At 41.2% G+C, this 25,553-nt stretch overlaps 1 protein-coding gene across 1 annotated transcript; it reads left to right on the plus strand.

Annotated features, from left to right (window-relative positions):
- The first annotated feature begins 350 nt into the window (after positions 1–350).
- On the plus strand, positions 351–9,914 carry LOC142138487 (olfactory receptor 52E8-like). The gene is made up of 3 exons (XM_075195209.1): positions 351–405; positions 1,532–1,701; positions 8,943–9,914. Exons 1-3 carry the CDS (start codon positions 351–353, stop codon positions 9,912–9,914), a joined length of 1,197 nt encoding a protein of 398 aa, XP_075051310.1.
- Positions 9,915–25,553: the final 15,639 nt, after the last annotated feature.

Consider the following 25,553-nt stretch of genomic DNA (forward strand, 5'->3'; position numbering starts at 1 on the left):
TAAATAAAAGATGAAAATAATAACAAACTTCATGAGCAGAGTTATTTATTAGATTTGTATTGCCAATAGTGTTATACAGGGACTTAAAAATGAACAACTTATTTCTGCCACAGTCTTTACTAAAATATAATAGTGAAATTCCAAATGTATAAAATATATTGTAATATAATATAATATACATTCCAAGTAAGGGATACTGTTGTCTGTTGATTTTTAAATATCAACAATTTAATTGGATGCAATAGGAAACTAATAAATTGGGCAATCAAAATGTTAGAAAGGTTTATAAACCTACATTACAAGAATATCCCATTTGTATAAATAATTTGAAACATAACAACAATCGGAGGATGACCATCTTGAACAACTTTACAAATACACAGAGCTCAGAAAAAGTGAGATCAGGTAATCTCTCCTCTTAAACAATTTAAAAATGTAATATCTATTTCCAATAGAGGGGAGTAATCAATATACCTAAAGAAAGTAGATAGCTGAACATCCAAAAATGGGAATTGCTGGTTTTGAATATCTCAGGATTGAAATGAATGTGAGACACTACTGACTAAGAAAATGTAAAACAAATTCTTAAGTTTGCCCCCAACAGATGTCATCACAGACAAACCAAAAACAATCTGATCTTATCTAGTTCTATGATGATATTTGTGTACAGAAAAATATATACACTGTGACTAAAATTCATCCTCCCTACCAAAGTATCAGTATGGGCAGCATAATGATAAAGTGCTTTGCACTGCTGCCTCCCAGTGCTTGGGTCGTGGGTTTAATTCCAACCAAAGATCGCCACATTCTCTGAAGACATAGATGGTGGGTTATTTGGCTTCTGCCAAAATTAACTCCAGTGTGTGTCCATGTGGCAGGGAATATAGACTGTGTGCTTCATTGGGACAGGGACTGATGTAATGATCAAATATCCTCTGAAAGTGCTGCATAATATGTAGGTGTTATATAAACACTGATAATTTATAATACAGTAGGTCCTAATTGCAGAACAACAACAACTAATTTCAACAAAAGAGTAAATTCACTAAACGTATAACATTTACATTCATTGCATTTTCTGTAAATATTTAAATATATAACATTTAACAATATTCATCTTTATGATCATGAAAGGAAGCTGCAAGTATTATCACAATGCAATTCATTACCTAAAATTGTCTGGGTTAATTCATTTCAATACAATTAAAGGCGCTAGAACAGGCTGTGATTTTAAGAGCCATCTGAGATGTTATAGAGCTCTGTGTTTACACTACATTGATCATCTAGGCAACACCTTCCTGTTACATCATTTACAGAGAGTTCATTTAAGTAATTTTTCATAGGCTGAAAATAAAGTAAAGTAGCAAGCAGCCCAGCATCAGCTAGCAGCTGAAGGGATAGTCTCATCAAGCAATCTTCACCATTAACAACTCCATCATTGGCCTCCTCATTATTAGTACATAGTCCAATAGTCCAACTGACTCCGCTAATGCAATCCATGATTTCCAAGACACATCCTTGTGCTCTACAGTTGCTGCTGCTGGGGATGATGCTTGTATACAGAAGGGGACCAAGCAGAGTGAGCAGAGTTTTACACAATTGTCTTTGAAGGAAGCATTTGAAAGAGGAACCAAGTATGGCAGTCAGATTCCTATTGCTCAGTGGAAGATTAAAGCCATGACAGCTATGTTAGCATTGGATGTGCATCCAATTTCCTCCATCAAAGCATCAGGTTTTATCTGATTAGTTGAGGTCATGTGTCCACGCTACCAAATTCCATCTCAATTTCATTTCTTTTGCACAGAAATTCCTCAGCTGTACAAGGAGTTTAAAGAAATACTACTTCAGTCTCTAGAAAATGCCATTATACCGGCAATCCACTTAACTATACATGCTATCCCACCAGCCGTCTTGCAGAAATAGCGATCTCCCGGCTTAGTGACAATGAGATACAATGTAGCCACAGGACAGTGGTATGCAGGAGCACTGGCATTGGATGGCCTTCCAAGTATTTTGACAAACAAGACTGTGTAAGCTAACCGCTAATGTGGACAGGTCTCCCTGTATGCCAATATACATCAAATATTAAAAATGTAGCAATAAACTACAGTCGCCCTGTGAAGGAACACAGCTGCTGTATGGCTGTCCCTTCAGTGTGGACATGCTACAGAAAATAACGAAACAGAAACTGCAGTCTGGAACACTATTGTAGCCCCATTCAGTCTTGCCTCAAATGTGGAGCAGCGAGCCCAAACAATTTATATCACCTGTTTGTAAGCTTTATAAAGTCCCTCAATAATATCAAATCTTTGCCAGAACAAAGATTTGTTTTGGATTTATCTGCTTGTGCTTTGAAGAAGATGATGGAGGGTCCGGTCAGATAAAACCCCTTTGAAGGATTTCTGTAATAGCTGCCAACTCAGGTTCTGATCAAATATAAATGCTTCCAAATGTAATTTAGGCCCTTGGAACCAAATGTATAATTATGATAGAGATGGTTGGGAGGGAAGGTCTTATTGAAAACACCAGAATACTCATATCAAGTGTCAGAAGAACCATCAGCTCCCTAGAAATTGATTGAAGAACAGTGTGATGAAATTTACAACGTTCAGTTGTAAAATTTAAATGTTTTGCAACTCAATTGATGGTAGGATTGTGTATTATCATCCATGGCAAGCCTAAAATGATGAGGAATCTAGGGGACTGAAAAATGTTTATAATCAATATTTCCTCATGATTTTGATTGATCTTTAAAAGTAGAGGAACTGTTTCCATGTTGACTGGTCCTGAAGCAACTTTCATTTCTTTATTTGTCTGAGAGGCATGTTGGTGTCAGTAGCTGAGGGGGAGTGCTGACATTGGATTGCTATTTGGAGGTCTCTGGGGTACCTTCTTGGTAAGTTGGCTCTCAATTTAAAAACACATATGTATGGCCCAAAATATATGGGACTCTCATTGTTTAGAGTAGGACCACCCTATTAGCAAAAGCACCTTGGCGTGGTGGGTGGCTTCAACATACATTTGCAAATGTGTGCAACTAAAACTTTTGCATTTTTATCTACAGTAGAAATAGCAGATATGTTGCTGGCTATAGCAGTGTGCTGGGGGAACTCCTTTCGTGTGTTTGTTCCTTTTAGTATAACCCCACCCTTTCATGCACCTGTTATAGCCTATAAATTGATTGAGCAACTTCTAGTTCTTTATTTGTCTGAGAGGCATATTGGTGTCAGTAGCTGAGGGGGAGTGCTGGCATTGGATTGCTATTTGGAGGCTTTTGGGGTACCTCTTTGGTAAGTTGGCTCTCAATTTAAAAACACATATGTATGAGCGCTCTGCTCGCAAGCTTACAATCTATGGGACAATGGGCGTTTAATATACGAGGTTGCAATAAGCAATTCTTTCCCATTACATAATACAAAGCCACTTTTATTCACCAGACACAGGATATTTTTATTTAATTCATCATTGGGGCAACTTTTTTATTCATTTCACATATTTATTCACCTTGAAATAAATAATAAATAAATAAATGAATAAATAAATAAATAAATGTTAACTGAATAAACATATGAAAAAGGTGCTAATACATGATAACTCAAAGTAACAGTTAAATAGTAATCAATGTGATTTTCCAATTGTCCAAAGATATTGTTCTTTACCTTTTTACTGAGCCAAGAAAGTTGCGGACAATATCTTTGGACAATTGGAAAATCACATTGATTACTATTTAACTGTTACTTTTAGTTATCATGTATTAGCACCTTTTTATATGTTTATTCCGTTAACATTTATTTATTTACTTATTATTTATTATTGAGTTTAATATGGTTTCCAGTACATGTGTAGATCTTCTACTTCATTATGATATCTGGAGGTATAAAAAGGGTTTTATACTGTGTAAAATCAATAAATATATTATCTCTAATAAACATGAGGTTAATAGTGCATATTATGAGGAAATTGTGATTTCCAATCTACTGCATCAGATGGATATCTACACAACTCATTTTTATAACATGGGCACATACCTGTCTGTTGCATCTGCATACAGGTTATAGGCAATGCTGGTAGGACCCAGCTGAATGCTACACTAATTAAAACACCTATGAATAAACAGGTGGGTGCTGGGCCACACTGAGGGTAGTCACAGCCCTGAATGTGCTAGACAGATAAAGGGAAATTTATTCCCCTCACCCACACTTTTTAATTGTATGAACAGTTGCCTCAACACTGTGACTAACTTAATACAGAACAAGAAATCAGGAGCAGACTTTACATACTAAAGTGTGTGCTAATCACTCTACAAATATCTGTGTATTAGACTTTGTAATATCAATATACCTCTGTGCCTTATCTAGCTGCAGATCATCGCACTTCCTCGAGATCCTGTCTTCAGGGGCTTCCTACTTCACAAGACCTCTGTGCCATGTCTACCTGCAGGCCACTGCTTCACCAGACGGTCTCACATCTTTTCCCAATTTCTCCTATGAGTGTCTGTCCTGCTCCAGTTACCTGGTTCTCCTCTCAGTCTCGCTTTATCCCTTCTTGAGAAACGCGAACTGCAGTTTGGGAGCTGCAAAGTCCAAACTCCCTTGCGGGGGGCCCTGACGAATACCTCCCTCTCTGTTAGACTCTGCAACTCTAGGAGGGATAGCGTCAACTCTAACAGACAGAAGGGGTCCTCCCAGACCCCTGATTGTGACAGTGACTCTGTAAACTCTATGGAGATCCTGATTGTGAGTACATACACACTGCAAGATTGGTACAACATTGGAACAAGATTTATATTTCTGTTAAACAATCAAATGAAATGACGACGGTACTTTGGAGCAACTATCGTTCATCGTTCAAGTATACACACTAATGCAATATTGGCCCAAACGATCATTTATCACATGATTGACACAATAGTTGCCTGAAAATACTGTAGTGTGTACCCAGCCTTATGTACATATAATATCGACTTTACTCCAAACTTAAATGTGGGGCGGGGTAATGTGACTTTGAAGATGATGGATTCAGCTGTGCATAGAATGAGGTGTAAAAAGTACTAATGGATTTAACAAAGATGCATTAAAGAAGTAAAGACCTTTAAAAGATGAGAATTGGTTGAGGTCTGTGCAACCTGTAACCCAGTATTTAGATATTCCCTACCCCTATGTACAAAGTACATATATTAGTAAGCAAAAATAAATGAAAAAAGAATGTGCAGAATATATGTAGTGAACATTCCCTGTAGAATGATGCTCGGAAATAGACAGGAGAATTGTTACTGTACATTGTCAGCGCTAATTATAACTCCATCCATTGCAACATTGTGATTTATGTCCACAGTGAATTAGTGAATATATAAAGACTCATCACAGGCACAGAGCTGAGAGAACAGAGGACAGGCTCCACGTTGTTGTATCAGTGAGTGTTATTCATTAAAATACTAACACTGAACTTGGAGGTGATTCTCATGTGGCTCATTCTGCAGAACAATCCTCAATACTGAGCAAATACCACTTTTATATTTACATCCATTCATAAAAATGTAACTTAAAAGAAGATTTATGGTAAAAAATGATGTAATTTGTTTTCATTATTTTTTTAAATAATCTTTTGCTGAAAAGGACATTTTAAAATATAATTCATAGAAAATTTACCTATTTAAACATTGCAAAAAGAGTTGGATTTTAATCAAGCTAAAACTGGGGTGCTCAATCTTTTATGTTTTTTGCCATGGTCCCCTTTTCTGAACTGATCTGATCATTTTGTCTATTAATAGAATAAAACAATTCAGTACTTAAAATAAATAAATAAATAAAGCTTTGCTTATTTAATATGCAATATATTAATGATTATTAAACAATATATTATTTAGACAATTGAGGCTTCATTAAGAGTAAATCCATCTAAAAGTGGCACCTTGGCACAATCACGATTTACTGCAGACAGATGTGGACAGAGTTAGAGTTGGTAGAGGTTTGCATCCTAGCTCAATTCTAATTGCAGTATAGCAAAAAACAAAGCTGTTCAATAATTTGTGCTGCAAGCATCAGCGGGTGGTAATTTTCAATACATGAAAAAAAATATATGTTTGAATTCCTTATATAGCAATATTGTGATTTAAAATTAGGATTTTTTCCTAATTCTAAATTAGCCCCTTGGTTGCCGACAGTGTCTGTGATAGATAGAAACAGTACATATTTGTGATGAGATGGGGTCCCACTGGACTGAGGACTTTTCATTCATCATCTGTTTCTTACGGTTTAATGTAGTTTTTAATCCTTGGCCCAGTCTAAGTATATACACCAGAGCATCAGTGTATTATGTGTATTGTTATTTCATGTTAGTTAATTTTGCCCTTCAATATTGTATGTAATAGAAACATAAATACTGTTATCATATTGTTTGAAAATAACGTACAGCAGAAGCTATTTTGCTTGTGTAAGTAAGGTAACTACCATTTGTCTCAAATGTTCATTGTTATGAAGTGTGGATTAGATCTGACTGTTAGTAATGTAATCAGAATGACATCTGAAGGACTGCTAAGATAGCTAGCTGGCAGCACAAGTTAATTATCTCGGTTAACAGAAAATCTGAAAGATAATTAGGTCAGTTGATGTGCAATGTTTCTCCACAGTACTATACTGGCTGAAATAGCTTTGGGAAATGTATTAATATGTATCAATATAAATGTTATTGTGTAATGCTGTAGATGGAATGTGACAGATGTCTTAATGTCACATGCAAGCATGAAGTGTCATGTTATTCCCTAATGTACTATTGTACCCCTTTGTTAAATGTATCCAGTCAAATAGCTAGTTCAGACAGGCCATTCCAATATACAAAGTAACAGAGACAGTATGGCTAACAGTTAAATAATGTAAGTGTCCACTGATAGAACCCTGCTGAAGGGGGGGGGGAATTGGGACATTACTTGACCCTACTCCCTGTGTAGACAACCATGGATCTAAGGAGCCACTCTAGGGAGGAGGGTAGGCACACTGAAGAATGATTTCTGGAAGGTGCAGGGCTGACTGCTGTTGAGTTTCTGTTCTCTACCTGCAGACCGACCCGGTGTTCATTGCTGTCCTCTATCTTGGGAAGAAGGCTGTTGCTCCATCTTGGGACCTGTCATCGCCTCACTCCATTGGGAGACGCTCGCCAGGTTCTGGGTAAATTGGTGCGCCAACAGGAGTGGGGTGACTGATACCCAGAGCCCCACCACGCTGGTGGAGAGTTGGCCAAGCATTCAGGAACAGTAGGATACCAAGACTCCCTGGACTTCTTGTTGACAGACTCTTTTGCCTGTGGAACTTTTGCATGGCTAAGGTGGGTGGGGAACCTTTGTTGGGACTACTGATCTGCTGACCTATTGTTTAAAGTGTGCATTAATATATTCTGTTGTGTTACTGTGCTAAATAGTAAAGGATAATTTTTTATCTTTCGTTCTCCTCCTTGCCTGTGTGATTCCTGAACCTAAGTGGGCCAGGAAACCTAGTGAACTTCAGTTCTAACTACCCGCTATCCTTTCAATAAAAAAATATACATTTATCTTGGAGTGTGTAAGATGCTGATAAGAGCAGTGTGTAGAAATAGTGAAAATATGTGAAGCTATCTGCTTCCTAAACATGTACACTATGGGGAAAAAAATAGACAGAAATATGCAATATAAGCTCAATACTGTGTTTCAGGGAATTAGTGTGTTTATTTATCACATCTGGAATTCCCCATAGAAAAAAATGATGTGTACATCAGTTAAAGAACTTAAATAACACTAATGTTTCTCTTATTGAAAGCCTCCCTCGGATAGAAGTCTACTGGGGTCCTTTTCCTGAACCCCTTTTCCTTCCCTTATATTTACCCTGAGTAGTGGCAGGAACCTCAATGTGATCTCTGCAGATGTTTTTGAGAGGTGGCGCTCTGGTGCCATTTGTGTGTAATCATTTATTGATTAAGTGGGAATATTAATTTATAATTAACTTATGGGGCACTTTTTATTTATTTTTTTACTATAGTAAGGTATTAAGGTTACAACTTTATTGTATTAAATTATCGGGACAATATGAATATATAATCATATTTAGGGGCAATACTATTTGATAGCTAATGGGGCAATAATTATTTATGATGCACACATGTGGCACTATATATTGCCCCCATAATATAATACTTTAAATTTGTCTCCTTAATATACTGAAAAATAAAATATGCACCAAAAATGATCATATCATTTTGCTTGCTAATCAGTAAATCGGGATTGCCCCCAAAAATTCCTAAGTCAACGATGTCTACTTTTATGTTCTGAATGGCAAGATAGCTCAAATAGCATCCCAGCCTTTAACCGTCCTATAGCAAATGTGGCAGTTTGGAATACTAAGCTGCCGGCAATATGCGGCAGTTTAAAACCACCACCAAACACAAATTTTAGTAAATATACCCTGAGGTGGCAACTGAACCAATCCAGGGTTGGTTGCAGAGCCCACATTTCAGTGTCTACTAATCTTATCTACATTTCCATACAATTTAATAACTACATACTTACTTAAAACCAGGCAAAATTACTGTAAATTATCTTATTATTTAAAAACTGAATCCTCGTAATTTATTTAACTGCTAACTCTTAATGTCAAATTTTGTCGATAAAATGGGCACAATTTTGCATCGAAATGTTGAATGAGGTGAATATTCAGAACAATGTTAAAACATTTGCTCATCCCCATGTGTAATGAAACTCAAGTTTTTCCAGCAATTTGTGGTCTGAGAATAAAATTGATAGGCACATGATTAGTATCCCCTGACCATCGGTGGTCCTGAACAGTGGACCCTTGCCATTCTACAAGTCTGCTAGGGGCAGTCACCAATGAATACATATATTTTATGATGGTACTGTTTTTTTGTGAACTGCAAAATGCAAAACACTACAACAATAACTTTTTTCCCCCATTTCTTAGGAAACAATTTCACCAAGAACACAAATGCAAAATTCCACAAGTTTTCCCCCATCCGTGCTAATTCTCGGGTTTGGTGAAATTACAGACATAAATTACCTATACAGTGTGATAACTTTGGTTGGTTTTATGGTGATTATTCTCTCCAATTGTACAGTAATCACCACGGTTATGTTAAGCAAGAGTTTACATGAGCCTATGTTTATTTTTATATGCAGCTTATGTGCAAATGGTCTCTATGGCAGTATTTCCTTTTTCCCCAATCTGTTCATAAACTTAATTTATAAGACAAAGATTATTTCCTACATTGGCTGTTTTATACAAGTGTTTTGTATTTACACTTACGCATTATGTGAAATCACCATATTAGCTGTAATGGCGTATGACCGATATGTGTGTATTTGCAACCCTCTGAGATATGTCAGCATCATGACCTTAACCACAGCATTCAAACTGATTTTTGCAGCCTGGATTTATTCCATCATATTAATTACTATACTTGTCACGCTATCAGCCAGACTTCCTCTATGTGACAATGTCATACTAAAGATCTACTGTGATAACTGGTCAGTTGTGAGACTTTCCTGTATTGATACAACTGTAAACAATATATTTGGGGGTTTTGTTTCAGTAGCAACAATGGGGGTGATGCCTTTTCTCATTGTTTTATCTTACATTGAAATTGCGAAGGTTTGTGCAAAATCAAAGGATGTCCGGGAGAAAGCAATGCAGACCTGTGCTCCTCAGCTGATATCCATCATAATCTTTGTTACTGGTTGTATTTTTGAGGTTTTGCTCTATCGCTTTGTTCCTACCAGAGTCCCTTATGGACTCAGGGTATTCATGTCAGTGGAAGTCATTGTAGTGCCACCACTTGTAAATCCTCTCCTGTATGGTTTGAAAATGAAAGCCATTAAAGTGAGAATAAGGCAATTTTACCTGGACAAACTTAATTTGCGAAAAACAAATAAATAGATTTTTTTTTAAGAAATGGTCCACATTTATCCCATGTTGTGTTATAGTATAACTCAGTCTGGGCATTCCAAAGTTTTCCTTGAATACAGAAATGTGCAATTGCAATTCTTAAGATATTTAAAGTAGAATTATTGATACTTAATTCAGATCTCCCTCCCAAACAATTAAAAAATATGTGGGCCAAAATATGGGCGTTTTATCCACATTCTTCCCAAGAAGCACAATAACATTCTTCATACCACGGTAGCCACAGAATTGTCTCAGAAGTTTAAACTGTCTTGTAAATGGCTTCAGACAATTCTGAAAAGGTTTGTCATTCGTAAGAATTGATAATTCAGGGATCTGTGTCCTAGCAACTCTGAGGAATCAAAGGAAAAGTGCTAGGTTAGCAACAAAAATTATAAGGTGTCTGACTTTGAAATGACAGACTTTATTTATAACACAATTGATCATCAAGAAACAGTATATGCAGACTATCAGATGCAGAATATCAGGTTTAGAATCATATGCAGATTATTAGGTTCACAATCAAATGCAGATTTTTCGGGTTCAGAATCATATGCAGATGGCTCTGCTATCAACAGGCAAAGCTTTAGAATACAGAACCTCCCAATACTAGATCAAGAGAAGTCATACAGCTTAATGTCACAGTGTACTTAGCAGTGTATAACAAAGTCCAGAGTATCCAAACTATTTTGAGACAAACCCAGAGTCCCTCCGTACAGCAGGCCACAATAGGATGTGAAGCAGTACAAAAGTAAATGCAAATTCTTACCACTTACCACTCCACTTGGAGTGGAGCTGAACAATGGTTGGTAAGGATGCAGGCAGAAATGGATGTAAAGTAGCTGAACACCAGAGAGATGAAACAAATATGATTTCCCCAAGTCTATTGAGACAGAGCCCTAATAATCAACAGGGCCCTATGAAAACATCAGAGTGGATACCTAAACAACCAGTTTGCTGTTTTAAATGGGAAGGCTCAAGAGGCACTATATGTAACCATATTGCTAATATAATAAATTAATTACCACCAGACTTCAGCAAACAGACAGGGATGTATAAATGGCAGAGGTACCATTGTTGCAGCTTCCGCAGGACACCACCACCTTAGCTAGGATAGCTGAGTATTTGGTAGCCAGGTAGGTAACATAAACATGATTGGTCAGACAGAGCCAAGAATCAGAACTAGAATCAAAGTCAGATATAGCCAGGGATCAGAAGCAGAAAGCAGACACAGGAAAATACAGCACAGGATCCAGGACTCCCACTAGAAGCAAAAATGCTATCTCTGACAAAGATGGAGTATCAGGACAGGCCTTTAATAGTGCAGACAATTAATCAGGATAACCACAGGTACCACACCTGCAATGCAGCTTAGCATAATTGAAAGCAGAGATCTCTCATACATAGGGAAACACAGCAGAACCTTATATGTCTGAAAATACTCATTTAGACCCAGGACTTCACCAACAATTTTAGTAGTGGCATATTCATTTCAAGGTATTTGAGGTAATGGACAGAACACAGTAGGAGACCAGCAAGGCACAATTTACTAACAGAGATTGGACAGCAACACTGAGTTACGCAGTGAAGGGTGCTAAAGTTTCTGACATTCAAAATCCAAGTGCAATGTCAATTAGGCAGTACAGGCGCTGGTTATCAGCCTGCAGCAGTCCAGACAGAATCATCAACAGAATCATAATCAGGCAGAGGTGAGAACAGGTGATGGTCAAAGGCAGAATCCAACTAACAAGCTAAGGTCACAATGTAGACAGCAGACAAGGGCATGGTACAATAAACAATCCAGGTCACATCAGATAATCACAATAATAAGCATAGAGTTCAGCACACTGGGTCAGACTAAACTATCACCAGCACTGGAAGTGAGGAAATAGAGTTTACTAAAGCAGAAAGAGCCAATAGCAGAAGCCTACAGTTCAGCTCGTTTAATTACAAAAAATTAACAGGACTGTTCTGACTGTGGGGAAATTTTGCTAGGGCACATCAGCTGGCATTGCTTAGTAACTGGCAGATGCTAGAAGAATAGAAATCGCTAAGCAGGGATGTCACTTGCCATTGGTAGGCAACCGCCTGAGCAAGCAGAGGCGCCTACCACTGGATCATTCATTACTCCCCTTTGAGGAGGGGTCAAGATCCCCATTACTGAGGGTATAGTTGGGGAAAGACCTTCAATGGCTTTGTTAGCATGTATATTTCTAACTGTAAACGAGAGTCTTTCTTTTGTACCATACCCTTTTCAATCAATGATATAATGAATTTGGTCTTTAACTTTATTTAATATCTAAACTTTTATCAATTATAATTTCTGGTTGACCAACCACCAGAACTGGAGATGATTTGGCTTAGATTCTGGACCTTGCACCAGTGCACCGGTTTGAAAAATGAGCAATGAAAGTTACTAGGAATCTTAGAGAAGATACAGTTGGTAACAGAATGGATTAATTTTTCTGATGATCATCTGGTGACATTAATAGGTCCAAAAAGTTTAGGTCCAAACTTTACCAAAGGCTGTTTTCATTTGATATTCTTGGTAGCCAGACATACATTCACCATTTTTCATCATCATTTACTCTGTGATTCTAGGCTTTATCACCCTGGTATCCTAACACTAGACTATAAGGGGTAACTCCAAATTGGGACAACAAAGAACTGACACATTACAAAAAACTTTGTTTAAGGCTAAACAGGCCTTTATTCAGTAGACCAGTTTGCTGGGTCAGCCACCTCTTTATATGGTATGAACGAATGTATGAATATAACATAAGACATTAGGCATTCAGTCATAGCCTCATTTGAACACAGATAGCATGTCCAATTTATAATATACAGACTTTAAGAAATGTATGTTTCCAGCCCTATAGTTAAATCTCATTGTCACGATCTGCCTCCTGCAGCTCCTGTCTGCCAGGAACTATGTTGAACTTTTTGCATATATATATATAGCCTGCAGTGCCACCATGCCACCAAAGGGGCCACTGTGGCACTTGGACTGATTCCCTTCCTGCTGAATTAAGCTTGTTTTCTCCGGATGATTTTCACCTGCTGCTACTCCTTAAAAGACAGCCTCGCCCTGCAGTCTGGGCCAGATCATCAGGTCTCTCTACCTGACAGGAAGCAATCACCTCTGTCTCCTGTTCCTGCTTATACTTACCTGTGAACCTGATTTTGTGGTTTTAGCTGTTCATTCCATTGCTGCAGACATAGCTCATAATCGATCCTGTCACAGAGTTTTATACCTGTGTGGATCTCTGTGCTTCTGCTCTCTGCAGCTCATTGCTTCTCAGCATAACATGTTCAGCTTACTTACACCATTACCTGCTTTCTACTCTCAAGTGTTTCAGCATTACCCGGCTTTTGAGTCTCACCACCTTTCTAGAGGTATCCAAACCTGCAATCCACAGGCTATTCATCTCACCACCTTTACAGAGGTATCCAACTCTGCAATCTGCAGGCTACTCATCTCACCACCTTTCCAAAGGTAGCCAACTCTGCAATTCGCAGGCTATTCATCTCACTGCCTTTCCAGAGGTATCCAACCCTGCAATCCACTAGCTACTCATCTCTCCACCTTTCCAGAGGTATCCAACCCTGCAAAACACAGTCTCCTCAGCTCTCCACCTTTTCCAGAGGTATCCACCCTGCAAACCGCTGGCTACTGCATCTCACCAGTGCTTCACAGTATTGCTTATTTCGCTGTTAAGATCCGTGGTTATATTTCTGCCTTACCAGTTATTGCATCCTGAACGACCTGTGTTACTAATAAACCACTTTGTTTGCTTACTTTCTCTCTGTGGTCCTACCTTGGGAACCGTGACACTCACTCTGCTAACTGTGACAAATACAACTACACTATGAGAAGTAAATGTCAGCATCTTTCTTCAACAGAATTTAGATGATTGTATTATTGTATATAGACTTAGAAACATAGTTACTTATTTTGCAACAAAACATTATCTAGTCTTCCGAGAATAATAAGAAACAGAAGATTAGCAGACTAAGATTTCATTTTTCTTTAATATTTGATACACATATTTCTCCCTGCAAAAAATTTAAGACTGGGAGCATTGTTTTTTTTCTGAAATACAATACTTTGAAATATATTGTTATGAAAATGTCTCACAGTTATAACCCTCTCCTACTCCACACCTTTCACATCATTGGCCTTTCTGAGTCCCACAGGGTTCTGTCCTTGACCCTCTGCTCTTTTCTCTGCACATCTTCTCCATTGGTTATCTCATCAGTTCCTTTGGCCTACAGTACCACCTTTAAGCTGACAACACTCAACTTCCTTACGCTTTCTCAAACTTAACATTGCCAATATTGAACTCATTGTCTTCCCTCCATAAAGAGTCTCGTCCCCTCCCGTCCTCTCTACCACTGTTGACAACACCACTATCTCAGAGTACGGGAGAAGCAAAAGAAGTGTGTATAGGGGCACTCTGGGATGTGGGTCTCTTATAGTTAAAAAGAATAATCTTAATTATTTCAAATTAATATAAGAGTATCTATAATGCAGAGAATGCTAGTGAAATAATTAAAAGAAAAGGAAAGTGAATGTGATAAAGTGTGAAAAATAAAATTGCGGATCAACCACAAAAAGAACTCTGTCTGCCTGATAAATAAAATATTTTTATACACCAGTATATTATATTATTGTTGTTATCATCCAGGTGTCAATAATTGTATTTAATTCATACCTAATTTTTTGATCGAATGGTAAAAATGTTCGGGCAGTGCAGAGCGCGTTTCACTTAGGAAGGTTTGACAAAGCTTCCTAAGCGAAACGCGCATCTGCCCAATTCATACCTAATTTTTTAATGTAATTTTCGCTGGCCTGATGAATGGGAAAGATTTAATTATTTGACATTTCGCTGCCCGATTATACATGTATAACAGAAGGTTACGTTGTAACTCAAGCCACATACAAGATATTGGAAATCTGCCTAGTAACAAAACGGGGAGGAAAAATGTGATTGGAGGTACTCTACCCTAATTGATTGGATGGAGCCTTAAAATTTCTGATTGGCTGCCAACTTTGAAATGTCAAAGAGCAGGTCGGTGGAACGAACTGATTATTGGCCGCACAAGATTGGCCTTTTTCCATTTTGTGAAGTTCCTTATTGGATGAGTGAACCGTTAATTGACTATATTCGATTGGCCTTTTTTCATTTGCGAAGTTCTCTTTTGGATGAGCTCTCATTAAGTTGCTGTTATAAGGAGCTTATTCCCTTTCAATTTACTTACCTCTGATGAAACCGTTATTACATGGAGAAACGCGTGACCTCACTTTCCAGACCTCACTTCTGGAATCCCAATCATCAGTCTGCAGGTTTACAGCTCTTACCGGTGTGGTGATTTTGTATGTCTGTATTAGCCGGATTGAATGACACCCGGACGGGACTATTAAGGACTCTGGTGAAAGCTAAGTCTTATATCTACTTATCCACTCTGGATGTCTGCTGTCGTCCTAATTGACTTTTTATCAGAAGTTCTATATCATTATTATTATTAATTTTTATTTATAAGGTGCCACACGGCGTCCGCAGCGCCGTACAGAGACAAACAAATTACAATACAAAGGGGGACAGCACAGTACAGTAAACAGTAAGCACAGCAACTCAGTAAGCTCTATGCACAGCTAGAGATGGCGGGAAAGGGGGAGGGAGGATCCGCAAATGACGGGGCCCAAGAAGGAGGGCGCGGAAGGCAGGGAGACCCCCAAGGTGGAGGAGGGAGCGAGAGTGGACGTGGGGTAGAGGACCCTCGAGGAGGAGGGCTAAGTAGCTGGAGAGCAGAGTTAGAAGTGGTGGAAACAGGAGGAGAGATGGCCCTGCTCAGAGGAGCGTACAATCTAAGGGGAGGGGTGGACAGGCAGAGAGACGCAGGGGAGAGAATATCATCTATATGAGATACCACTACGAATACACACTTGCAATATTTTGGCCATATAGGAGTCCCTATTATTGGATCAAGTGGAGCCTGTAATATCGATGACATTTGGTCAGTGATTTAGGACACAAAGATATGCGGCTACCTAGGAGCCTGCAGTAATGGATGGAGTGACAATATATACTTAGGTGTATAAACACATACACTGGAGCAAATAGCATTTTTTAAGCTCTCAGCTCCACTTATTATATTGAAAGCTCCTATACATATAATTTGTTTTTATAAAGGTTGTTTTTAAGTGTAAGTGTAACTGAATAAATTTTGCTAAATATCAGTCCTTTCCCAGTATTTTTTTCTTCTTTTATATTTTGTGTGTAGCAATCACAGCAGATTGCAAGGTGGGAGCTGCAGATAGTTAGCTGATAACTCCCGTGATTTATGATCTTTTAGTGCCTGTATTTGTACATTTTTATCTAATTTTTATAAAGCACAATCTATCTCTTATAGGGTCTGGCACCTTCACCCTTACCCTTGTTACGGATCAGGTTGCCTTGAACTCGCCTTAATAATTAGGTGACCATCACATTTCCTCCCCTCTGCTAACCACATCTCACTCTCTTATCCAAGATTTCTCCCATGCTGCCTCTCACCACTGGAATAATTTCCCTCATTCTATCAGACTATAACCTACCCTGTATAACTTCAAATGGTCATTGAAAACCCACTTGTTTAGAAAAGTCTACCAGTCCTCCACTTAACCATTTCACCAAGTAGTATCCCTCAACCTCTTTCATCCTTGATCTCTCCCTTTCTTGCTTCTTGTCCTCAGATCCCCTTACATTGCCTCATCCCATATGTCAATAATTTGTCTGCCTCTTTCCATTAGATTGTAAGCTCTAGTGAGCAGGATCTTCTTCCCTCCTGTTTTTATTACCTATAACCTTTTTTTTTCCAGGCTATCCATAGCTATGTTGTGAGTTGTAGTGTTACTTATTGATTGTGTTGTACTTTTATACCAGCTGGACCACTTCGCATTGGTTTCATCCCAATCGGTGTAGGGGGTTCCAAATGCATAACCAGACAGACAAACAAACCAACCAAATCCATCCAGTGGTAGGCTCAGAATATTCTCCCCACGTCAAAATTCTGGCCAGCGTTCATCAAAAGGGAGGTCCAACACAGACCATAACCTCCTTAAAATCTGGCCAGGATCTAACTGGACCACCTCACGTTGGTTTCATCCCAATCCGTGCAAGGGCGTCGAAGATATATATTAGGAATTACCAAATAAGTGACTCCTTGCTCTAGTTCTCTTAAGCAGTTTCTGTTTTATTCCAACATAAAAACAGCATAACACAAATTTTATATGTTCCAAGGCTTCCTGACACTAACTACACTGTAGCTGTCGTCCAGCTGCTAGTCCGCATTGGAAATGCTGCCCACCAGATCCAACAATCCTTTTATTCACATCAAACACACCACAGCAATAACACCCATGTCATGCACCTGTGAGTAAAATACTTCCTCAAGGTTACAGCAACTCTGTCTTTACCTTTCCATGCTGGACAGGTCCTATTCTGGTTACCTTTTCCACCTGCCTTTCCCCTTAGCTTTGCCATACTTGGCGAAGCAAATTTTTCCCTGGCAAAATTTCCTTTTTGTCAACTTGCCTTCTTCTGGCATCTCCAAATTAGGTGAACCGGCCTCCCTAGAGAGCGCATCTGTAAATGACAGGGCATCAACATTATTATGGAGATCCCCAGTCCTATGTTCCACTGTAAAGCTAAAAGGTTGTAATGACAGGAACCGACATGTGACTCTGGCATTCACCTCTCTATTAGTGTGCATCCAGTGTAATGGAGCGTGGTCTGTAACCAGGGTGAACTCTCTATTGAGTTTATAGTACCAGAACACCCTGTTCTGCCATAGCATACCTCTTTTTCCTCAGGAGGAGTCTACAGCTGAGGAAAAGAACCAGTCTCATTTCATCCTTCACCGCCTGGGACAATACTGCTCCCAGATCCATCCCAAAAGCATCTTTCTGGAGAAAGAACCTCTCCCTAAACTTAGATGCTTGTAGTACCGGTGCCGTAAACAAGGCTTTTTTCAAGTCTTCCCAGGCAACCTCTGAAGACTCAGACCAATTTAACTTGCCTGGGTTGTGCTTTTTAAGAATTAGTAGTAGTACCCGATAGACCTCAGGAAAGTTCATAGCTTACTTTCCCCTGACCAAACACATAACCCAGCCATGGCTAGAATACACTTAAGGGGTTTTCCAGTAAGGCCATGAACCTTAATAACTTCAAAACCGCCTCCACCTTGGGAAGTTGGGACTCCCAGTCCAGGCTGTAAATAATTATTATCCTCAATGTAAGCATAGGCATATTACCTGTGAGGGTTTAGCTGTTTGTCCATTGCCCACTGGAACATGGCAGGTGCCCCATGCAGGCCATTTGGCAATGCACTGGAACAGCTCTTTAGGTGTTGAAAAGGCTGTTTTGGGTTGGTTAATTCTAGGGTAGTCAAATATTGACTACTGGCCAGATTCTCCATTACATTATTCACACATGAAATTGCATGTGTGTCATACCTAGTGTCATGGCTACCAGCTATTATCATAAGCTTACAGAACTAGTAGCAGAGGTCTTCACCTATAGCACCCGCCTTTCCTGTTAAGCGTCATATGCTCACAGGTACTCAGATGCCCCCAGGTCTTAAACTCAACGTAGAGCAAGTTTATGAGTAACGCCGCAGCACGATAATAGGAGGCAATTACAAAAAGCAATGATGGTCGGGAACAAGCCAGGGTCCAGGGGCAAAAGCAAGCAGCAGGGTCAGATTCAGGTAAAGATCAGGACTGGCAGCTGTTACACACTTACCTGTCCCCCGTTCCAGCGCCGCGATCTCCGCTACTTCCGGGTCTCGGCAGTGACCCTGCTAGGCGGGGAATTCAAATCTGCACTACAAAAAGCTTGCTCTGACGCCTGGGCAGCGTCAGAGCAACTTCTTCCTGTTCCTGACTAGCGATTCTGACTAGCGATTTCTGACTAGCGATTCCTGTGATCTCCAGTGTACCTTGCTGACTTTCCATATTCTGCTCCAGTGTACCAGACCCAGATTGTTTGACCACGTTATCTCTCTGCTCCAGTGTACCAGACCCAGGCTTGATTGACCACGTTATCTCGTTGCTCCAGTGTACCAGACCCGGCTTGTTTGACCACGTTATCTCTCTGCTCCAATGTACCAGACCCAGGCTTGATTGTCCACGTTCCTCATTGCTCCAGTGTACCAGACCCAGGCTTGATTGACTACGTTGCTTCTCTGCTCCAGTCTACCAGTCCCCGGATTGCTGACCACGTCTAATCTCTGCTCCAGTGTACCAGACCCCGGCTTGCTACCCACGTCTATATCTCCCGCATCCTTACCTCTAGAGGCAGACCAGTGGACCGCGACCTGCATTCCTCCGCAGCAAAGCCCATCCCGCCTTGCGGCGGTTCTTGGCGAACACCAGGGGGTTCGTTAGACTCGGCACCACCGGCCGGCCAGCGCTGATCTAGAGTAAGACAAGTACTCCATATGTATTACCTATTTATTGCACGTTACAGTTTGCTCTGACCAATATATGGATACTTCGGGAGACCCTTCTCCTAGGGATTTGCTCCAACCCTTGTTAGGAAGGGTAGAAAAGCAGGAAGCTAATCAGGATCAGTTGCTTTTCAAGGACTGCCAGCCCGGATGGATACCTTGCAGGCAACCTTAGTAGTGTCAGGGACGGCCTTAGCTCCCATACAGGATCCTATAGTCGCCTCTTAACCTACAGGTGCAGCTTCCTCTCTACATATTATTATTATTATTATTATTATTATTATTATTATCATTTATTTGTTAGGCGCCACAACGTTTCCGCAGCGCCGCACATAGTACAAACAGTAGACTATACAGGGTATAACAGTACAGAACAATAAACAAAAAGTACCAATACTTCAGAAACTCCAGGCAGGCAGATGCAATTACACGGAGCAGAAGAACGGGTGAGCAGACAGGAGGGAAGAGGGCCCTGCTCATGCGAGCTTACATCCTAAGGGAGGGTTAAACAGACCAGGCACAAGAGGAGCCAGTTAAGGGAATGGGAGAGAGGGGAGAATGAGCGGAGGAGATGGGGGTTAAGTGGATGGTTGGTAGGCTTTGAGAAAGAGGTGAGTTTTGAGTGCACGTTTGAAGGAGCACAGAGTAGGAGAGAGGCGGATGGAGCGAGGGAGGTCATTCCAGAGAAGGGGGGCTGCACGGGAAAAGTCCTGGATTCTGGAATGGGAAGAGGTGATCAGAGTGGAGGAGAGGCGGCGGTCATTGGCCAAGCGCAGGGAGCGGGCGGGAGTGTGAATGGAGAGGAGGTTAGAGATATAAGGGGCAGTAGACTGTGAGAGAGCCTTGTAAGTGGTGGTGAGGAGTTTGAAAAGAATTCTGTAGGGGAAGGGGAGCTAGTGTAGGGCAAGGCAGAGAGGGGAGGCAGAGGAGGAGCGGCGTGAGAGGTAGATGAGTCTTGCGGCCACATTGAGTATAGAGCGGAGGGGGAAGAGGGGGGAGTGGGGGAGGCCGGTGAGGAGGAGGTTGCAGTAATCAAGGTGGGAGATAATGAGTGCATGTATGATGGTTTTGGTGGCCTCCTGAGAGAGAAATGGGACGGATGCGGGCGATGTTGCGTAGTTGGAAGCGACAGGCTTGGGCAAGAGATTGAATGTGGGGGCCAAAAGAGAGAGAGGAGTCAAGGGTGACACCCAAGCAGCGGAGTTGGGTGACAGAGGAGATGGTAGTGTTGTTAACGACAATGGAGAGGTCATGGTGGGATGGGAGGCTAGGAGGAGGAAAGACAATGAGTTCAGTTTTGGAAATGTTGATTTTGAGAAAGCGCTCCGACATCCAGGAGGAGATGGCGGAGAGGCAGTCAGCTACCTGAGCGAGGAGGGAGAAGGAAAGATCAGGTGAAGAGATGTAAAGTTAAATGTCATCAGTATAATGGTGATACTGAAGGCCAAAGGAGGAGATGAGAGCACCAAGGGAGGAAGTATAGAGCGAAAAGAGTAGAGGGCCGAGAATGGAGCCCTGTGGGACTCCTACAGCGAGAGGGTAGGGGGAGGAGGAGGAAGAACCAGACATGGATACAGAGAAGGAGCGGTGAGCCAGGTATGTGGTGAACCAGGTGTGGACAGAGCCAGAGAGGCCGAGAGAGAGAAGAGTTTGTAGCAGGAGGGGGTGGTTCACGGTGTCAAAGGCTGCGGAGAGCTCCAGGAGGATGAGTAGGGAGAAATGACCCTTGGATTTGGCCGATAGGAGATCATTAGTAACCTTGGCCAGGGTAGTTTCGGTATAGTGGAGGGGGTGGTAGCCGGATTGGAGAGGGTCAAGGAGGGAGTTGTCCGAGAGGTGCCTGGTTAGGCGGCTGCAGACAATTCGCTCAAGTAATTTAGAGGCATAGGGGAGAAGAGAGATAGGGCGATAGTTGGCAAGAGATGTGGGGTCGAGATTGGGTTTCTTGAGGAAAGGAGAGATGAGAGCTTGTTTAAATGAGGAGGGTACTACACCAGTGGAGAGGGATAGGTTGAAAAGGTGTGCGAGGTAAGAGCAGGCATTGGGAGAAAGAGAGCGGAGGAGGTGAGTGGGGATGGGATCGAGAGGGTAGGTAGAGGGTGGAGAGGAAAGAATGAGAGAGCGAACTTCTTCACCTGTTGTAGGGCAGAAGGAGCACCAGAGTTGGGTGTTGGTGGGAGGTGAAGCGAAGAGGGAGGCAGGAGAAGGGGAGGAGGAGGAGGATTCCTAACCCACCTAAGTTTGATGGGGACCCTAAGTTATATAGGGGATTTTTGAATCAATATGCTATACAATTTGAGCTCCTTCCTGGAAATTTTCTAACTGAAAAGGCTAAAGTAGCATATATCATATCCCTCTTCTCTGGTCAGGCCCTAGCCTGGGCATCCCCGCTCTGGGAGAGAGATGATACCTTACTACACAATTACTCCAATTTCCTTTCTACCTTTAGGAAGGTTTTAGATGAGCCCGGTCGGGTTGCCAACGCAGCTACCAGTATCCTTCGTCTCCGGCAAGGGAGTCTTTCTGTATGTCAATATGCTGTACAGTTTAGGACAATGGCCTCAGAACGCCCGTGGAATAACGAAGCCTTAACCACTGCTTTCTGGCAGGGTCTTACAGACCGAATTAAGGATGAATTAATCTCCCAGGAATTCCCTACCTCTTTGGATGATTTCATTACCTTATGCATTAAGATTGAACTTCGCTTCAAGGAGCGATCTCTGGAGAGGGAACAATTCCGTTGTGGTCCTTGTTGTCTTGCTCCCAGTTTTCAGACCCATGTTCAACCACTGGAGGAACCCATGCAGCTCGGAAGAACCCGCCTTTCGGCTGAGGAGAGAGAGAAGGTTCAAGAACAAATTGTGCCTGTACTGTGGCGAAGGGGGTCATCTTTTGGGTACCTGTCCTAAGCGCCCGGGAAACGACAGAACCTAACGTTTAGTAGGTTTCGTTAGGTCCCTCTTTTCACATCCTCTCTTATTATCACAGTAAAGATTGTCTTAGTATTCCCTGTATAGTAGTGGTAGGTTCCAAGGTCCACCCTGTTTCTGCACTACTGGTTTCTGGGGCAGCAAGCAATTTCATTTCTTCGGATACCATCTCTCAATTTAGGTATTCCTAACCAGTCCCTAGAGAGACCCATCTCCCTTACCGCCAGTGACGGAGGCACTATTCCTGGAGTACACATCCTGTTTAGAACCATGCCTTTAACCTTCAGAGTGGGAGCGCTACATGTTGAGACCATCACTTTTTTAGTAATTCCTAAAGCCATTAACTCCTTGATCCTGGGCCTGCCATGGCTTCGTCTTCACTCTCATGGGATAGACTGGAATTCTGGTGAGATTCTTTCTTGGAGTTCTGCTTGCCACAGTAGTTGTTTGACTAAAATAACCCCTATTTTTTCCAAAATTAATGCTCAACTGGGCAATCCTCAATTATTGTCAATTCAGTACCGAAGTTTTTCAGATGTCTTCTGTGAACAGGAGGCCACTAAACCTCCGCCTCATAGGAGCTGGGACTGTGCTATTAATCTCCAACCTGGTAAACCCATTCCCTGCGGAAGTATTTTTTCCTTATCTGTTCCTGGAACCAACGCAGTATCTGAATACATTCAAGAAAATCTCAAGGGAGGATTCATATGAAAATCATCATCTCCAGCAGGGGCAGGTCTCTTCTTTGTAAAGAAGAAGGATGTGGGCCTTCGCCCTTGTATTGATTACCGTGCCATCAATTCTATCACTGTGAAGAACAGATATCCCTTACCTTTGATCTCTGAGCTCTTTGACCAAATAAAGGGGGCCTCCATTTTTTCCAAGTTGGACCTAAGAGGGGCATGCAACCTAATTAGAATAAGAGAGGAGGATGAGTGGAAAACAGCTTTTAAAACGCGAGATGGACACTTTGAGTACTTGGTAATGCCCTTTGGGCTATGTAACGCTCCTGATGTTTTCCAGAACTTTATGAACGAGATCTTCCCAAGACTTACTCTATCAATTTGTAGTTATCTACCTAGATGACATCCTTATGTTCTCCCCAGACCTTTTATCTCATCGCAGACATGTAAGAGAAGTATTGAGTAGGCTACGAAGATATCGGTTATATTGAAAACTCGAAAAATGTGTGTTCGAACATAGAGACTTCCCTTCCTAGGATATATTATATCTGAAACTGGATCCATCCAAGCTTAAAGCCATCCTGGATTGGCCACAACCATCAGGCCTTAAGGCTACTCAGCGATTTCTAGGATTTTCTAATTATTATCGACAGTTTATTAAGGTGTACTCTTCATTGGTAGCTCCCATCACAGCCCTCACTTGCAAATCCGCTAATCCTAAAATCTGGACTCCTGAAGCAGTTCAAGCCTTCAAAGATCTCAAGATGTTATTCTCTACAGCTCCAATTCTTCTTCAACCAGACTGTCAACGGCCCTTTTTCGTAGAGGTGGACACATCCTCCGTGGGGGTCGGAGCAGTTCTATCTTAAAAAGACTCAAGTGGTAAATATCATCCTTGTGGGTTCTTTTCTCGTTGGTTTCTCCTTGCAGAGAAGAATTATGGAATCAGCGATAAGGAACTCTTGGCGATCAAATTGGCCCTTTCTGAATGGAGACATCTACTTGAGGGTGCTCAATTTCCGGTAACAGTATACACTGATCACAAGAATTTACTGTACCTACGGTCTGCACATTGTCTAAACCCCCATCAAGCTGGATGGGCCATCTTCTTTTCACGTTTCAATATCAATATTACCTTCCGCCCAGGCTCTAAAAATGTTAGAGAAAATGCCCTCTCTCGTTCTTTTGATGCTACTGATACCGAAGCACCAGAGAGAGACAAACCAATCTTGGATACCAACTGTATATTGGCTTTTTCTCAGTTGACTGAGAGAAGTAGTCCTCCGGGTAACCCCACCTCTTCGTGCCAAATTATTGCATTGGGCTTTTTCTTCCCTGTTTTCTGGACATGCTGGGATGCGGAAGACTTGGGAATTTATCTCCCGAAAGTATTGGTGGCCTACCATACGTAAGGACGTCAAGTCTTTTGTCTCTGACTGTTCAAAATGTGCCCAGCATAAAATTCCCAGACAGAAGCCGACTGGTCCGCTTAGGCCATTACCTATTCCTGATATTCCATGGTCTCACATTTCAATGGACTTTATCATGGACCTTCCAAGCTCTAAAGAATGCACTGTCATCTGGGTCGTCACTGACTGGTTTTCTAAGGTTGCACATTTTGTTCCTTTGAAGAAACTCCCTTCGTCTCCTGTCTTAGCGGATCTCTTTATTAAGGAGATTTTTTGACTTCATAGCTGTCATACACACATAGTATCTGATCGGGGATCACAATTTGTATCTAACTTCTGGAGAGCTTTTTGCCAAAAACTAGGAACCAAACTGGATCTTTCATCTGCATATCATCCCCAGACTAATGGGTTGACTGAGAGGACTAATCAAGAATTGGAGAAGTTTCTAAGGTTTTACATCTATGCCAATCAAGATAATTGGGTTGACCTTCTTTCCTGGGCAGAGTTCGCTCACAACTACCATTACCATGAAGCGGCCTACAATTCCCCCTTCTTTATCTTGTATGGTTGTCATCCCAGGCTGCCAGCCTTCTCTTCTCTTCCTCACTCGGAGGTACCAGCGGTGGATTCTCTCTTTCGCAGGTTTTCTACCATCTGGGATCTAGTGAAAACCAGCCTGAGGAGATCTGCTAACCGTGCTAAGAAGGCATATGACAAGAAGAAGAGGGTAGCTCCTCAATTGTGGCTATCCACCCGTAACATCCATTTGAAAGTTCCAAGCAAGAAGTTGGCTCCTAGATTTATCAGTCCTTTTGAAATATCCTAAGTTATCAATCCGGTGGCTTTTAGATTGAAACCTCCTTCTTCATTACATATTCCTTATGTCTTCCATGTTTCTCTCCTTAAACCTGTTATTACTAATCAATTCTTCACTACAGAGAGACCTCCTCCTCCTGTGGTAATTCAAGAACAGCCTGCGTTTGAAGTCAAGCAAATTCTGGATTCTCGTCGCTCTAGAGGAGTTCTGCAGTTCCTAGTGGACTGGAAAGGGTGCGGCCCTGAGGAACTTTCATAAGTCCATGCTACCGATTTACATGCCCCACGACTCCTGCGAGCTTT

This window comes from Mixophyes fleayi, chromosome 2 (assembly GCF_038048845.1).
Source record: "Mixophyes fleayi isolate aMixFle1 chromosome 2, aMixFle1.hap1, whole genome shotgun sequence".
NCBI classification, from domain to species: domain Eukaryota; kingdom Metazoa; phylum Chordata; class Amphibia; order Anura; family Limnodynastidae; genus Mixophyes; species Mixophyes fleayi.

Excerpts from the sequence above, each read along its gene's own strand:
- LOC142138487 (XM_075195209.1), top strand. The coding sequence starts at position 351 with ATGACCATCTTGAACAACTTTACAAATACACAGAGCTCAGAAAAAGTG. Across the intron at positions 406-1,531 it reads CTCAGAAAAAGTGAGATCAG|TTGCTGCTGCTGGGGATGAT; the intron begins GTAATCTCTCCT and ends TGTGCTCTACAG. Across the intron at positions 1,702-8,942 it reads CAGCTATGTTAGCATTGGAT|GAAACAATTTCACCAAGAAC; the intron begins GTGCATCCAATT and ends CCCATTTCTTAG.